Genomic DNA, 15,648 nt, shown 5'->3' with positions numbered 1-15,648 from the left:
TGCAACCATCACCACTGTCTAGTTTCAGAACTTTTCTCATCACTCCAAACGGAAATCTCCTACCCATTAAGCAGTCACTCATCATTCCCCACTCCCCCACTCATCCCCTAGCAACCATTAATCTGCTTTCTATGTCTATAAGTTTGCCTGTTCTGGATATTTCATCTAAGCTGAATTATACAGTATGTGTCCTTTTGTCTCTGGCTTCTTTCACTTAGCTAATGTTTTCAGGGCTCAGCTCATCTGTGTTGAAGCACGTGTCAGTATTTCATTCTTCTTGGGGCTGAACACCATTCTGTTGTATGACTAGAATTGATGGACGTTTAGGCAGTTTCCACCTTTGGGCAATTGTGAATAGTGGTGCTGTGAACATTTGTGTACAGGTTTTGTTTGAACACCTCTTTTCAGTTCTTTGGAGTATAAACCTAGGAGCGGAATTGCTGGGTCATGTGGCAACTCCATGTTTAACTTTTTGAGGAACCTCCAGAATATTGTCCACAGTAGCTGCTTCATTTTACATTTGAAGTAAGGGATATCGCTACTCCTGTTTTACACTTGTGGAAACTGAGGCTTAAAGTCGGCAGCTTGCCCAAGGTGACTTATGTGGTGAGCGGCAGATGTAAGGCTCTGTACCAGAGGTGGTGCACTTCTTGGCTCGTTGGGTTCTAGAAACGTAAAGCCCAGAGGCTACATTAGGTCTCTGAGCCTTTGTGGGGAATAAGGGGCTAGAGGCTCAGTCATCTGGCTCCTCCTCTCCTGGGGTGCTGGGCGCACAGGTGACAGGCTCCCACACCACAGCCCCCAGCCTGGTTGGCCCGGCCTCCTCCTGTAGGCAGAGTTGCAGCAGTCAGGTTTCATGTTGGAGTCCCTAAAGGGCAGAGGGGGTGCAGAAGGGGGCTCTCCCTCCAGAGCAGCCACGTGAGGCCACGGAAACAGACCTGGCACCCGAAGACTTGTGGCGAGACCGCGGGTGTGAAGGACGGTTGTGAGCCACCCCACAGACCACGAGGACTGCGGAATGCGTGGGAGAATGCTTGGGCGGGGGACTTTGCTGGCTTCTTGCCAGGCAAGGAACAGGAGGAAAGGAGTTCTGTGTGGAGGGCACCTGCTGGGGCCCTTGGCCGAGGTTGGTGGAAGGCGCTTGCTTCTCTGAGCTCTCAGAGGGGTGAGGGGGCGGCTTTTGCTCACTCCAATCCTGGGTGGATTCGTGGGTATGTCTTAAGACCCCTTTTCCATGGGTCTTGCCAGTTTCCTTTGCGAACTTGGACTTTGAGGATATTCGTGTAAAGAGAGCTGCTCACTAGGGAGAACTGTGGCCTTGGAGAGAGTCAGGTGCTGAGAGTCAGGTGGCCCAGTCTACACCTGGATGGCATTTGGTGTCCCACCTCTTGAGGGAGGGACTCATGATTCGTTAGACTCAGGACTCTGAGCAGCTTGGCAGTAGCAGGAAGAGCCAAGGGACAGTCTCTGTGATCCTGACCAGCGCGTGTTCCTCTCAGGGAGCGGGGTTCCAGGGGCGCCTGAGATGGGGAGCAGTATTCAGCAGAGCTCCCCAAGGGCCACCTTCCTTGCAGAGGAAATTCAGATCTAACCTCCTTAATCCCAAAGAAAGGATGTGCTCTCTCCTTGTACCTGGCTCTAGCGGCCTGACCATGCCTCCGGTGTGGCCGCCAGGGAGGCCTCCGTACAGGAGCTTGTGGGAGCCGTTATGGTCACCTCTGGGGAGGGTGGAGGAGGTCATGCTCCTGCGAGGGCTCTCTCTGCTCCTGCCTGCTGACAGGTTCTGCAGTAAGCGCGGGCCACCCTTGCTCTGGGTGACCCCAGACCCCTTTCCCGCTCTGAGCCCCAGCCTGGGCATCTGTGGGTCGAGCCTGTCAGAGCGCCTTCCTCCTGTGGCTGTCATCAGAGTGAACCTGTAACTACTTATTCAGAGCCTGCCCAACCCCGGAAGACAATATTATTCTTGCCGCGGCAGCTCCTACTGAAAGGTAGAGTCTTGTCCTTCCTGGAGAATATTCCGCCCCTGCTTCTGGCAGCCTGGAGACGTGCTGGCTGACCGCTGTCACCACCGGGTAGCACTGCTTTTCCTACTCCTCAAGTGGGTCGTGGGGAGTGTGAGAGAACATAATACAGAACGCAGCGCACGCGGTGAAAGTATTGCCCCGTAATTTTTCATCCCGTGTGTGTGTGCCCATGCAGCTGTTCATCCCAAAGTGAAATGCGCTCTTCTCTGTCAGTCATGAGCAGATTCGCTTGAAATACACGAACTGTCGCACGACCTGCAGTTGACTGGGTTAAGATTTTGTGAGCACTACTTTGCCCTGGGGGAAAGCCTTTGTCTCTGTTTCCCCATCTGAATGGGGGAGGGGGTGTAAATTGGAGTGGTCCCGGTCCATCCAAGTCTTGCCTGGCTGCTGGTTCTGTAAGCACAGCTGCCTGGAGGGAAGGACCCCCATGGAGAGCTCTAACTGGCCTCTCCTTGTACATCTGTGCTACTTTCCTCTTCTTTCCCTCTGGCTCTTAGAAACTTCCCAAACTTCTAGATCCAACAAGAAGTGGAGGAGGCCTGTTTTCCCTAAAGTGCCTGGGATGGGTGGGCGTGGAGGGTCTCCAGGTGGTAAGGCTGCTGTGGCAGCGTCTTCCAAAGCAAGCCCCTGGCAGGTGCCCGGCTGCAGTGGGGAGAGGTTCCCTTGGCCTTTTGTGGGCCAGGGGGCAAATGACAGAAGGGCTGGGTTCTCAGCAGGGTGTGCTCACATCCCTGGAGAGAGGCCCTGCTCTTAGCCGTCCCGCTTGGTCACTTTATGCTTCTGTGGTCTTCGGCCTTGGGATTAGTTGACACTGATGCAGCCCTACCATCCAGGCTGACGTGTGTGGAGGCCAGAAGAGGACGGGAAGCCCCCAGGTGGCTGGAGAGCATCTGGTGACTTTGCCGGCTGAGGACCTACCCATAACTTGGCAACAGAGCAGAGTTGGGTGGCCTGCAGACAGCCACCTCTTTTTTGAAATTGAGCAAAACTAGGTGTCGCTCGGCCTCGTCGGAGGCCTGGATTCGTAACCTCTGGAGGTACAGACTGAGGGCAGGGAGCTTGTCAGATGGAGCTGAGCTCTGCTGACAGTGTTGGGGTGAGGGGTTCCCTCTGGCTGGATGTGGATTTTAGCCTGGATATCTGCCCTCGCTTTCTAAGCATGAGGCCTGGTCTGGCCGGGAGTTGGATTGTCAAGGGTCTTCTCTCTCCTCAGCTCTGAGAATGCAGAAGGGTGTGGCCACACCTGTGCCTGGGGGCTCTCTGGAGACCTTTGGTTGACCAGGTCCACGGTTTGAGGGCAGACTAGTGAAGGAGCACATGGGGGTGGCGGTATTGGCAGCCTGGCGGGGGGGGGGGGGGGGGGGGGGGGGGGGGCTGTGGGAGTATCAGTAAGAGGACGTGCTGGCCCCGGGCCCAGCAAGTGGTGATCGCCCGGGAGAGTGAGCACCTTCACAGCCGGTGGCCCCGGTGCTGGTGAGGCTTCTCCCCGGTGGCACTGTGCAGACTCAGGAGGAGCTGTGGACTCTGCTCCCTTTTTCCACATGTCCAATAGGATTAGACAGTGCCTGCCTCATAAGTAATATTTAAGGAGGCGTGGAAGAGGTCGTACTTACGATAAGACCCTGACACACAGATAGTAAATAAACATTCGTTTCCTTTGGCCATAGCTTGTTATGTCTTTGCTTTTTATTGACAGTTCTGAAAGCTCGCCTGGAAGGAGGTAGAGACCTCATTTTGCACACACACAAAACTGAGGCACAAAGAGGTCGTAGGAAGTCTTAGGGTACGACTGGTGACGAGGTCCCACGACCGCGTTCAGCTGCAGGGCTGGCTGGGAAATCTTGCTGGTGGCCGGTGGCCACGTGTCCAGCAAACACAACTACTGTGCAAGAGGGGACGGTGAGCAGTTTCGTGACCCTGAACCCTGGCACAGTAGTCTCTAAAGATAAGCCCACTAGGTGGCATAGTGAGAGAAAAGTATTAGAATTTCTGTTGGTGTGTTTTAACTTCCCTGTGTGTGTTACGTATGTGTCATAGCTTATAAGCTGTTGGCACAATAGCACAGGTAGATAACTTACGTCATGCTTCCATGTGCCACAGGTGGGCGTACATTGGCACCTTGTGACGCCCACGAGTCCAAGTTGGGGTGGACATCGAGGACAAAGGAGGAAACGTGACCTTGGGAAAGCCCCTCTGCTGTCCCCTCTCCCCTCTGTGGCCCTGCTCAGGGCCCTGATCCTCACAGCAGTCCACAGCATCAGTGTTCTTGTTTCAGGCACAAGGACCCACCTCAGAGGATCCGTGAGCCTTGTCGGTGGCAAGGGGGAACATGTGCTTCAGCGTGCGGGACGCTGAGCTAAAAGAGCAGAAGTCACCACCCTTAGTTTGCCCAAAGGGGGTTCAGATGGGGCAGTGGCATGATGCCAGAGCAGACCTGGGATTAGAAATTCTGAAGAGTGGAGGTGCTAGAACTGGACTGAGGAGGTTGGGAAGCCTAGGAAGACCATGTGGCCCTACCCTGGGTTGGAAGGTGTGTTCTTGTGGCCGTGGGAGCACTACTCATTGGGGGTGGGGGCAGGCACTAGACGCCTGTGGGCCTCCCCAGCCAGAAGACAGATGGGGGGGGGAGTGTCCCAGGCTACCAGTCTTGCTCCCTGCTCCTGAAGAACCTCCCTGCTTGGTTGCAGGATAAGCCACTAAGCTCCCTTTTCCAGCTCAAAGACTCTCCAGAAGGGCCCAGGAGAGATGCTACAAGTCTGCTTCACTGAAGGACCACGCTAGGCTTAGTATGGGTGTGCCCCCTCTCAGAAGTGGGACTCTGCCCCCTCTCTATCCACACCTGAAGTCAGAGGCCAACTAACAGCTGGCTCTCCTGCCCTGCCGCCCACATTCTGAGCTGAGCCTAAGGAAGGACGGGCTGAGCCTAGAGGCTCCATGAGGAAAGGCTTCTTGGAGCTGGAAAGCATACTCCTTCCCCCTCCTGTGGACCAGAAAGCTGGCAGCCATATTGGGTGAGGTCGGGAGCTCTTGCCCTTGGCATGGTGACAGCCACGGCACCTTGTTTCCCTCCCGAAAGCATCTTCCTGTTTGGGGGAAAGGTGAAGGGCCACAGGACGCAGGGGTAACAGATCCTCTTTAGGAAGGTCTTCTCTGCTGACCCTCACCCCAGTAGGAATCTAAAGCCTTCTTTGCTTGCGTTCTGTCCCGAATCTCAGGGTCTAACAGTGTCAGAAAAGGAAAAAAAAAAAAAAATTTATTTGTTCCGGTGCTGGCCAGGCAGCCTTGTAGCAAATCCTCGTGGGTGCTTCCTGGGAGGTGACGGTGGGTCATCTGCCCCGAGTGGGTTTGGCCTACCTTTAAAGCATTTATGATGTGTGTGGCTCCAGCCTGCCAGCCCCACAACCTGCCTTCCAGGATGTGGCTTCTCTCTGGCCCCCTCCTTGCCTCTAAAAATAACCTTGCTATTTTAGAACCACCTCCTCTGGAGCCTTTTCTCACTGCTCTCTTGGATCAGTAACCCCTGTGAGACCTGGCTCTTGGCTGCCTCTGTCCCCTCAGCTGTCCTCCCAGAGCTGTCCCCTTCCTGTTTCTCCCCCTTCCCCCAGTACCAGCTGGGATATTGTTCTCCAGCTAGGAAGGAATGTCCAGCTGGCTGTCCTCCGAGAAGAACAGACCTGTCACCTCTCCTCCCCGGGGATGGGTAGGGAGGAAGCGGGGCCAGGAGGGTGGCGGCGAGGCAGAGCACCACCCCGTGCGTCTGTTGTATTTGGGGACTCACACGGCCGTGAGAGGTTCAGGTGCCTGTCGAAGTGACAAGGGTTGAGAGGGCCGGGGGCTACAAGGACAGTCCATGCTGCCGTACTCTGACCCATGAGTGCTGGCTCCTGAGTGACTCCCCGCCCCATCTTCTTACAGCCCACAACCCTGCCTCAGGGCACCATCAACATGAACCAGTGCACAGATGTGGTGGATGGGGAGGCCCGGACAGGCCAGAAGTTCTCCCTGTGCATCCTGACCCCTGAGAAGGAGCATTTCATCCGGGCAGAGACCAAGGAGATCATCAGCGGGTGAGTCTGCCCCACACGTTGCGGGAGGAGGCGCTCCTTGCCCACCAGCGGGTTCTCGGACCGGTTCCCTTTGGCACAAATTGGGCAATATCGCTGTCCCTTTCTTCATCAAATGTGTCCCCGCTTCTGAGTCCCCTCTTTCTCTTCACAGCGCTACTGTGTGCCTGGTCACCACGCCAGAAACTGGCCTCCCCCTCCACCCGCCTTTGTGTCATCCACATGTCCACATACCCACCAAGGCTGTCTCCTCATGTCCTGTGTGCTCGGGCGCCTCCCTCTGCTGGCACTGCCCGGTTCCGGGGCTACCTCGTCTCCTTTAGGCCTCTCGCTGGTCTCCCCACCTCTGTTCCCACGCCTCCCCAACCTGGTGTCACTCAACCGTGAGGGGCTCAGTCCCAGAGCTCATCTGACCTTGCCGAAAACGCCATCACTTGGGGAACAAGTCCAGGTTCCTTGGCTGGCCCTGGAGGGGGGACCCTTCACAGCCCTCCAGCCTCACCTCCACCACCCTCGTGTCCCAGCACGGAGCTGCTTGTCACCACATATGCCCCTGCTGCCCACTGGCTCTGTGCCTTCAGTGGGGAATGATCCCTCCATCCCTCAGACTGGTAGAGTCAGCCGGAGCGTGCACTCTTCCAGGAAGCCTTCCCCCTTGAGGCACCTGGCGCCATCGGCTGGCCCTTAGAAAAGATGCAGATTGTCTGCGTGCACACGTGGCTTCCTTAGACAGCAGCAGCAGGTCCTTGAGGGAGGAGGCTGCGTCTCGCTCGCGGTCACCCCAGTGCTGCTGCCCTGGCTTCTTTGTCCAGGTGGAAGGAAAGAAAGTCTCTGAGTGACACCACTGCCCTGACCGTGCCATGCACAGAGGCTCAGGGGGAGTCCTGGAAGCAGGAGGGGGGCCCAGGTTTGAGGCCGACGGTCCGGGGGGGCAGAGCTCCGTGCTCCTAAGCCCACGCGGCGAGTCCCTGCTCCCAGGGCACCGCTTGCCAGCTCTGTGCGACCTCACCACCCAGCATGTGCATAGTGAGCAGGCTCCACCAGCCCGGCCAGGAGCTTGGGCACTGGATCTTGGAAAATCCCGTTGGTCCTTTAAGACCTAAGAAAGCTTTGAGAGAAAGGAAACCTGGGGGGTGAGGGGTACTGGGCTGATTATTGCAGCACAGAATAGAGGGAAATCGAGCATGAAGCCTTTTGGTTTCAATAAGTAAAAAGACTGAGCACTGGCCTGGGCTTCACTATCCTTCAGGATCTCAGGCTAAGGCTGCTGTATGAGGAAGCGAGGATACTGGTCAGAAGGTCCCCAGTTCTTGCCGAGTTCAAAAGTTCAAGTCCAGGGGTGCCTGGGTGGCTCAGTCGGTTAAGCACCTGACTTCAGGTCATGATCTCACAGTCTGTGAGTTCGAGCCCCACGTCAGGCTCTGTGCTGACAGCTCAGAGCCTGGAGTCTGCTCTGGATTCTGTGTCTCCCTCTCTCTCTGCTCCTCCCCTGCTCATGGTCTGTCTTTCTCTGTCTCAAAAATAAATAAAAACATTAAAAAAAAAATTTCAAGTCCACACTGTGATAAGGAGGAGCAGAGGGCCAGAGCTGCACTGCAGGGTGACCAGGTGACCCTATGCTGGGGGGTGCCAGTTCACCCTGAGCCCTTTTCCCTTGGAGAGAGGCAGGTTTGCATTTCTGACTCCTGGGGGCAAACAGGAGGACCACTTTGCCTCTGCCTCTCCCTGGCCTTAATTCTAGAACCATATGGTTTAAGAGTGTAGAGAGCGTGGAGCGCCTGGCTGGCTCAGTCAGAGGAGTGCGCGACTCGTGATCTCAGGGTCATGGGTTCGAGCTTAACTTAAAAAAACTTAAAAAAAAAAAAAAAAGAGTATAGGGGTCTTTTACAAAGAGATCCCTCATCCTACAGTTGGGAGACTAAAGTTTTAGAAACGAGAGGACCCTGACCAAGGGCCACTCTCCAGGCCTGAGTGACAGCACAGAACCACTTGCACTTCCTGGCTCACACTTGCTGCTGCGGTCTGTCTGACAGAAACACTCAGGCCGGGGCTCCATTGCCCAGCTGGATTCCTTGGGGGAGATCTAGCCTTGGGAGCTAGGTCCTGTGGAGGCTTCTGGTTAGCAGGTGGGATGGGAAAGGGGTGTCCAGGGTCCCCAGGACAGGCTGGATCATGTGTGACTGGGGGACCAGGTCAGGGATATAGTGATGTGCTACATGCCATTAGGAAACTGGCATCTGATCGCGCCTCTGGCAGGTGGCCTGAATCCTACCATTAGGCACTTGCCACAGGCCAGGGGACCTCCTAAGGTCACCACCTGAATGGGGACTGGGGACTGCCATTCCCATGCAGTGTGGGCAGACAAGGTCATTGAACCACGATACCAGATGCGCGTTCTCTCAGGGTCCCACACGTAGGCTGGGCTGAGGTTTGTGCTGTGGCCCGGTGGCGTACCTGGAGCCAAAGCCACCCAGCGCTTTCCTCTCTCCTCATCCTGGGTCCGGGCCTCGCTTACCCCTGCCCAGCAGGCAGGGCTCACCGTGGCAGCCTGTCCCTGGGCCCCTGGGCAACAGCTTCCCCATCTTCACCGCCTGCTGGGACACTTGGCCTCCTTCAGGGAGACAGGTGGGGGGCTGTGTCCCCTGGGTACAGACTTCTGCCTCCACCTCCTCTCCCTCGTCTGCCTCTTGCCTTTGTGGATGGACTCCTCCCTTGGCATCCTCACCACCTGGCACAGCTCCTTTGCCCAGGTATTCTCATCTGGTCCCTGAGACCCTGAATGGGTCTAAGCACGCAGCTCCCTAATGAGCGGCAGACACTTCCTCTGGACTGACTTCGAGCAGGAGCAGTTGGGGACAGTCCATCCAGCCTGCTCCCCGGGGTCTTCTCTGAACAGAGGCCCCTGAGCAGCCCGTGGCATCTCTCCCAGAGCCGGATGGAGAGAGTTGGCAGTTCTTTTTCCCGGCTCTCTTGTGCCAGGAGGAGCCTTCAGGATGTTTGGGGCACAGCTTAATGCAGCTCTTTTAGAGGAGTTGGGAGGGGAGCAGGAGTTGGCGGCGGGTTGGGGGGCGGGGGGCTCTTCCGTGCTCTCCAGCTGGGCTGAGTCCAAGCTTTCCCCCTTCTCTGAGCCCCTGCCTTTCAGCTGTGTCCCCTTCAGTCTTATTCACCCTGGCTCTGCTGTCAGAGTCGGGGAACACTCTACCACGTCCCTGGCACTCACATCCATGACTGATCCCGTGTCCGTACTCACCCCTTGCCTCTCTTCTCTTCCCGGGTATATTTTACATAGTAACACATCCGAATGACGTTACACGCTTCCTACTGGGCTTCCGTGAGAAATCCGAGTTCAGGGGACACATTCCGAGCCCAGCCCGCCCCTGCCTGTGCTCAGCCTCTGAGTCTCCAGCACAGCTCCCTGAGCTCCGTTCAGTCAGCAATGCAACCACAGCACAGATCTCTTTCCTCAAGGCCCTGTCCTGCATGGCTCGTGGGCAGGGACTCAGGGCACCCCACAGGTTCTGCACCCACCTGCTATACTCCCCGTGCTCCTGGGGCCCTGGAGGACGAGGTGACTTTGTCAGGCAGTCTCTTCTCCTCTCCTGAGTGAAGCTATGAGAGGGGTCTTCGACAGCTTGTTAGAGTGCCCAAAAGAATTTTCAGCCCCTGTGGCAGGCTGGAAAGTGGGTCTTTTAACCCCAGGAGCATGTGAGTTCCTCAGATGACATATGAGGGAGGCCCTCAGGGAGTCTGCTCATCTGCTGTCCTTGCGGATACAGTCATGGCCTCTGTTCTTGCTTTGGGACCAGCCCGCAGAGGAGTGACCCACAGGACCTGTGCCTTAGGTCTCTGCGGGACAGGCAGTTGTTCGTTCTCTCAGCAAATTGAGAATTACCTGTTCGGAGCTGAGCTCGGCTCTGCCCAGGTGCTGTGACTCCCCACACCCAAGCCCACTTTCCCCGCTGCCTGCTGTCAACAACCAGCACACCTCCTAAGGCTGTCCTGCAAGGTCACGGACTGTGACTGGCCTCCCCTCCTCCGTCCCCGATTAAAGAAGCACCAGCGAGTGCGAAAGGCGCAAACCCTTCTTCCTGACCCAGGTTCGGGTCCTGGGGTTGCTGCAGCCTCCGGCTAGGGCGCTGGCGGTGTGGGCTCTGCCTCACATCACAGCTCAGCCGCTGCCACTGGCCCAACACAGACCCTCGTGTTCTAGGAAGAAGGGAGACCAGAGTCTCCTGCCGTTCCTTGCCCCCTAGAGAGAGCGCCCTTCATCACCAGGTCCCTCCTGCCCTCCACTCCTCCTGTCTCCTCTCACCCAACCCTCCCAGATGTTAATGAAGCTCAGGTGAGGCAAGATGTGTCACGGCCTAATCCGCCCCAGAGGTGGGGAGACTGAAGCCCGGAGGGGCTGGGAGCCACCCAAGGTCATAGTTGGAGAGTCGCACAGCCAGATCTGTATCAGCCGCTGCTCTTCCCACACTCCCCTGCTGCCTTCTCTGCTCCTGGTCCAGAGTGGACCTGCCAACATGTGGGTCTTGGGGTGGGTCCCTGGGCAGCTCTGCCAGACCTTCCCCAAAGCCAAGGTGCCCAGAGCCCTCATTGTGCAGGTGGTGGGGCCTAGAGGTGAGTGAGTGGGTCTGGGAGGTCAGCAGCTCAGCCCCCGGAAGTGACCTGCTGCAGAGAACTTTGGTAGCACAACTCTTGGTTCCTGCCTCTGTAGCCCTAAAGGACACCCAACAGCAGCCCATCCGTATGCTAAACAAATCTTCTCTGGGAGGACCATTTTAAAACCAAGTCAAAGCCCCGAAGATGGGATCAGTGAGGTGCTTGCTCTGCACTCTGAGGCCTGTGGTTCAGGCCTGCTGCCCCGCCAGGGTGAAGCGTTCCTTGTGCCTGGGCTGACCACATGGCCCTCCCCACCTGCACTCTGGTCATTGTGGGGTCAGCATCTGGGCCTGGTCCCAACACAGCCTGTGCTTGTCCTGGGCTGCACTTCTGGCAGTTCCTGCCCCAGTGGTAGCAGGCTCACATCTGGGTCGTGCTCTGCCCTGCTCGGCTGCCCAGAGGCCTGACCACTGGGTGGATGCCCCCAAGCAGGAAGCGTTGCGCCTGGTGTCTAGACCACCCGACGAGGTTCCTAGTCCCCAAGAGCAGGGATCTGATCCAGTGCTTCCCCCCTCTTCTCTCTCCAGATGGCTAGAGATGCTCATGGTCTATCCCAGGACCAATAAGCAGAACCAAAAGAAGAAGCGGAAGGTGGAGCCTCCCACACCACAGGTAGGCAAAGTGGTTTCCTTTCAGTAGAGCTGGGATGAAGTGAGAGCTCCCCGGAAGGACCCGGCCTAAAACTAGGGCTGAGGAAAAGGATCCAGATGGGGCTGAGACGGTCACCAGCCCTGCGTGTCCTCTCCTTCCCTCCAGTGGTCTGTGGGCCGCAATCGGTACGCTCCTCTCCAAGCCACGGGGCAGGACCCTCCATGGGCCAGGGTGGCCTTCGTGTACACTCTGGGGCTGCCCCAGGCGGTTTCCAGTGAGTGGGCCAGTGCTGAGCAGCAGTATTACAGCACGTGTCCCTTCCCTGGCTGTCCGGCCAGCTGCTAGGGAGCACACAGCATGCTTGGAAGGCTACTTGCTGCACACGCATGTCCTCGCGCACCACAGTTGAGGAAGGGACTCAGTTCAGCTCGACTTGACACACGGAGATGATCCTACAGACAGCAGGCTGGGAAGGAAGGCCAGACAGGGAGTGTCCTGGCCGAGTGAGGGGCTCTCAGGGCTCTGTTCCTGCTCTGAACTTTGACAATAAATGGAAAAAACTTGGTACGACCTTGACTTTTGGGCCCCTGTCCTACCTCCCATGGGACCAGAGCAGGAGGTAGCCTGCATAGTCCCACCAGGTCTAGTACTTTCCCAAAGGCCACTCTCTTCCACCTCTGCAGGGGCATAGGGCACCCAGAAGGGCTGTGCACCTCCCTGCCGTGCTCCTCACACTCCCAGGGCCCTGACGGAGCGAATTAACCTTCCTGAGCCTCAGTGAACTGATTCACAGAACGGGCCCTTTGAACTCTGGTTATAGGATTTTTGTGGGCATGAAGGGAAGCGCTGAGCCTCTGATGGGCGCTCAGCGAATGCTCCTCCTCTCTGCTCCAGACTTCACAGTTACCGAGTGCCTTGCCCTGCCTGAGCCAGCCTCACAGCAACCCTAAGAGTGAGCAGAATGGGGATCGGGTTCCCTTGGGATCTTGCAAGGCCCAGAGTCTGACAGGGAGCCAGCCTGTGACAGAACCTGGCTACCCACTGGGGCTCTGTAGTCCTTACTGGATACTCTCTACTTCAGCGAGTGGCAGAGGTCAGCCTGGGCAGGACTGGTAGGTGTGTGCTGGCCTGGGTCCCTCGCCCTCTACACACCCACCTTGGGCTTCCTTGCACAGGCCCTGATGGAGTGCAGCTCTGGGCCTGCTCTCAGCCAGTGGTTGTTGTCTGCTGTCTGTCCACGCTCCCCAAGGTGTCTCAGGCCAGCATCCTCTGAAGGTGGTATACCTGGCAAGAAGTCAGCAAAATGCAGTTGGAGTCATTCCTGGAGACTGAAAGTGGGGCTTCCTACTAGGGAACAGCAGATACACACACAAATCCCCCAAAGCTGCCTGGTTTGAGAGAAAAAATCCCAGGCAGAATAATAGCGTTTAGGGTTACTCTGCGTTTCTATAGTGATGTCTTGGAAACATCGCTAGAGCAGAGCTCCGACCTCCAAATAAGGCAACGACATGTGCAATAGACAGGTTCCGCCCAGACCGGGGAGTTTGGTTGTGTCCCTGCTCCCCGGCTGTCCCTCCCTCTAGATACTGCTAGCCATGGCCGAGCTTCACCTTTTCCGTTGGTAGCAGGAGCCACGCGATCACAGGGTGGGGAGATCACCCACTTCGCTGAGAGTCTCTTAGAGCGTGGGTGTCCCAGCCTGCTCTGCTCACCCCTTCCTGAGCCCTAGCCGGAGCCAGCCTGGCAGGGACTCTTCTTTCTGCCCCTTGTTCCCAAGAGCATCACATTTGATTCCATTGGTTTCTGGAAGCTGTAAACTTTCATCTGGGGCCCATCTTCTTGTGAATCAGTCTCATGAGGTGATGTGGGGGTCTCTCCAGAGGAGAGTTGGGGATCTCTGGACAGGCCTTCCCTCCACAGCCTGATGCTGAAGGTGTTTTGTTACCCTGAATGGAACAGGGAGGGAAGCCTAAAGCCTTGTGGGCCCCCCATCGAGGCAGGAACTCAGGACCCCATATCTGGCCTCTTTCTCTGTGGCCTGGGAGAGTTTCACATAAAACCAGTGGGGATCTGGAAGTGTCGCTGTGCTGTGCCGTGCCCTCCAGAAACTCAGGAGGAGAGCCCACAGGGGCCCACTTTAAGAAGGATGTCTCAAGCAGTTAAGACTTGGGGCCATGGAGAGTACACTCACCAAGTGGTTTCCTGAGAGTATCAGAGAGAGACCCATGCCAGGCCCTGAGGGAGGATGAAGATCAAGCTACAGGGGGGAGCAGACAGCCTCTAGACTGGGCACATGGGTCCCAGCAGAGCCTAGAGCAGCAGGGAGTCAGGCTGGCCCTGGCCAGAGCCTCCAAAGCCTGAGGCCTGAGATACAGGTTCTGGGAGCTGCTGCTTTACTCAGCCCCTGTTCCCTCCAAGAGGAAAGACTTTTTCTGATACCGAGATGCCTAGAGAGAAGGAATAATGATCCATGCCAGGTACGACCAGGACAGGAAGGACGGAGATCTTACCGCCCTCTCCCCAAATCCCAGGTCTGGGGCCAGGGGCCGCGTGTTCCCCCTGCCAGTATGTGGGCCGGGAGGCTTGATTCATCAGGTGGAGCTCTGGAATGCTGGTTTCTCCCATGCCCCCGCCCGCCAGGCTCTGGGCCCTTGCTTCTCCGCCTTTCTTGAGAGACCTGTAAAACAACAGACCCCTCTCAGTGCGACCAGAGACATGCCCGGAGGAATGTCCCTACTGGTCCAGTGCGCTGGTTCTTCTCAGGCCCACACGTGTGTTGTGGATTGCCACTTCTTCTGGGGTGTCTTGTTCTCTACTTGGGTGGCTGCTCCAGGTCACATCCTTCTTTTCATTGGGTCCCCGTTCCATTCCTGTGCCCAGGAAGTAGAAAGGCAGGCTTTCTGTGAAACCTCCTCTAGAGAGGGTACCTGCTTAGCTAGCATGTGGAGGCGACAGCGGCCCGGGCCTGCCTTTCAAAGCCCTTTGTGCGCTGCCAGGTGAACAGCACAGACCTTGTTACAGCAGTGAAACGCTGATGGCCCCGACCATGCAGGGACTAGCACGTAGGAAACCCGGCACCTCTGCCTCCTTCCTCTTCCACAGGCACCTGTGGTCTGTGTCCTTGTGACCCCCAGCACCCTCTCCACCACAACGGCGACAAGTGTGGGGAGCAGAGGCAGTGCCCCACAGCCGCCACACATCCGCTTTGGAAAAGAGCAGCAACTTCACCCAGAGATCAGGCTTTCCTGTTATCACCCACCCAGCCCCCTCTCCTGGAAGCCAGCGTGGCTTTGTTCCTGCTGCCAGACTGTCCCTCTGTCTCCACCGATTCGATAAGGCTTGGCAGAGAGACAAGAGAAAGCAGAGCCTCCAGAGGAGAGAAAAAGAACTGCCTGTGGACCTTGGCCGCCATTCAGGGCCCTCACTCTCTGGGAGGTGTTTTCCAGAAGTGGGGAGCGTGGGGAGGGATCTGCAGATGTGACCAGCCCTCACAGATTGGGAGGCCCAGGGCCAGAAGGTGGGTGTGTAGCCACGAGGTGCTGGGACATGCATTTGTTTCCCAAGCTCCCTGTCATGGCCCCTTGGATCTCAAGCCTAGAATTTCCTCGGCCTCTTGGGAATCCGTAGCAGCCCACCTGCTCCGTGCTGGAGCCACAGGCATCAGAGAGGGCTGTGCATATGCCATGGGCACTTCACCCGCAGCGTGGGGCTGAGGCCACTTCCCTCACAAGCACAGCTGCCGCCTATTCCTCTTGGGCCCCGTATCCTTGTGCAGCTGGTCTTCCGCAGGGGGGACGGATTCACCGACCATCTTCACGTCACCCCACCCCACCCAGTTCTCTAGGAGGAGTCCCAGCTCCACCCTGAGCCCACCAGAGCATGCCCAGCCTCTGGCCTTTGAACAGAAGGCTCAGTCGCCAGAAGGGGCCACGGCAGGGGGACCTGGAGTGAATTCTGCTTGAGGGATGCGTTGCTGGGGCGCATGGATTGAGGGCGGTGGGCTGACTGGAAGGACAGGTGGCCCTGGGGCTGGCGCTCCTTAGATCATTAGAGCCTGGTTCTTTTGGAGCCCTCAGGAAACTGTCAGAAACCATTGCCATTTTCTTACAAGAAGTCCAGTTCTTACAAGGTGGGTAAGAGCTGCAGGGAATCTTCAGCCAGGTCTGGTGAGAGCTCTCTTGGGCAGTCAGGTGCGTCCTGGGTCTGTGGGAAGAGCCTTCTTATCTTTATCCCATCCCTTGAGGCTCCAGAATTCTTGCAAAGCCAAGGAAGACTTTGGACCTGGTAAAATGCCTGTTTTTTCA

The 15,648-nt window shown here is 57.0% G+C and overlaps 1 protein-coding gene across 1 annotated transcript in view; it reads left to right on the top strand.

Moving 5' to 3' along the window:
- The window catches only part of LOC115500340 (myosin phosphatase Rho interacting protein), a 153,647-nt gene that overhangs the window by 77,905 nt on the left and 60,094 nt on the right, over positions 1–15,648 (top strand). Inside the window, 2 exon segments of the mRNA XM_030294634.1 lie at positions 5,943–6,094; positions 11,281–11,365. Of these exon segments, the coding sequence (XP_030150494.1) occupies positions 5,943–6,094; positions 11,281–11,365 (237 nt within the window).

Source organism: Lynx canadensis, chromosome E1 (assembly GCF_007474595.2).
Source record: "Lynx canadensis isolate LIC74 chromosome E1, mLynCan4.pri.v2, whole genome shotgun sequence".
NCBI lineage: Eukaryota > Metazoa > Chordata > Mammalia > Carnivora > Felidae > Lynx > Lynx canadensis.
This window is presented reverse-complemented; position numbering and strand designations above follow the sequence as displayed.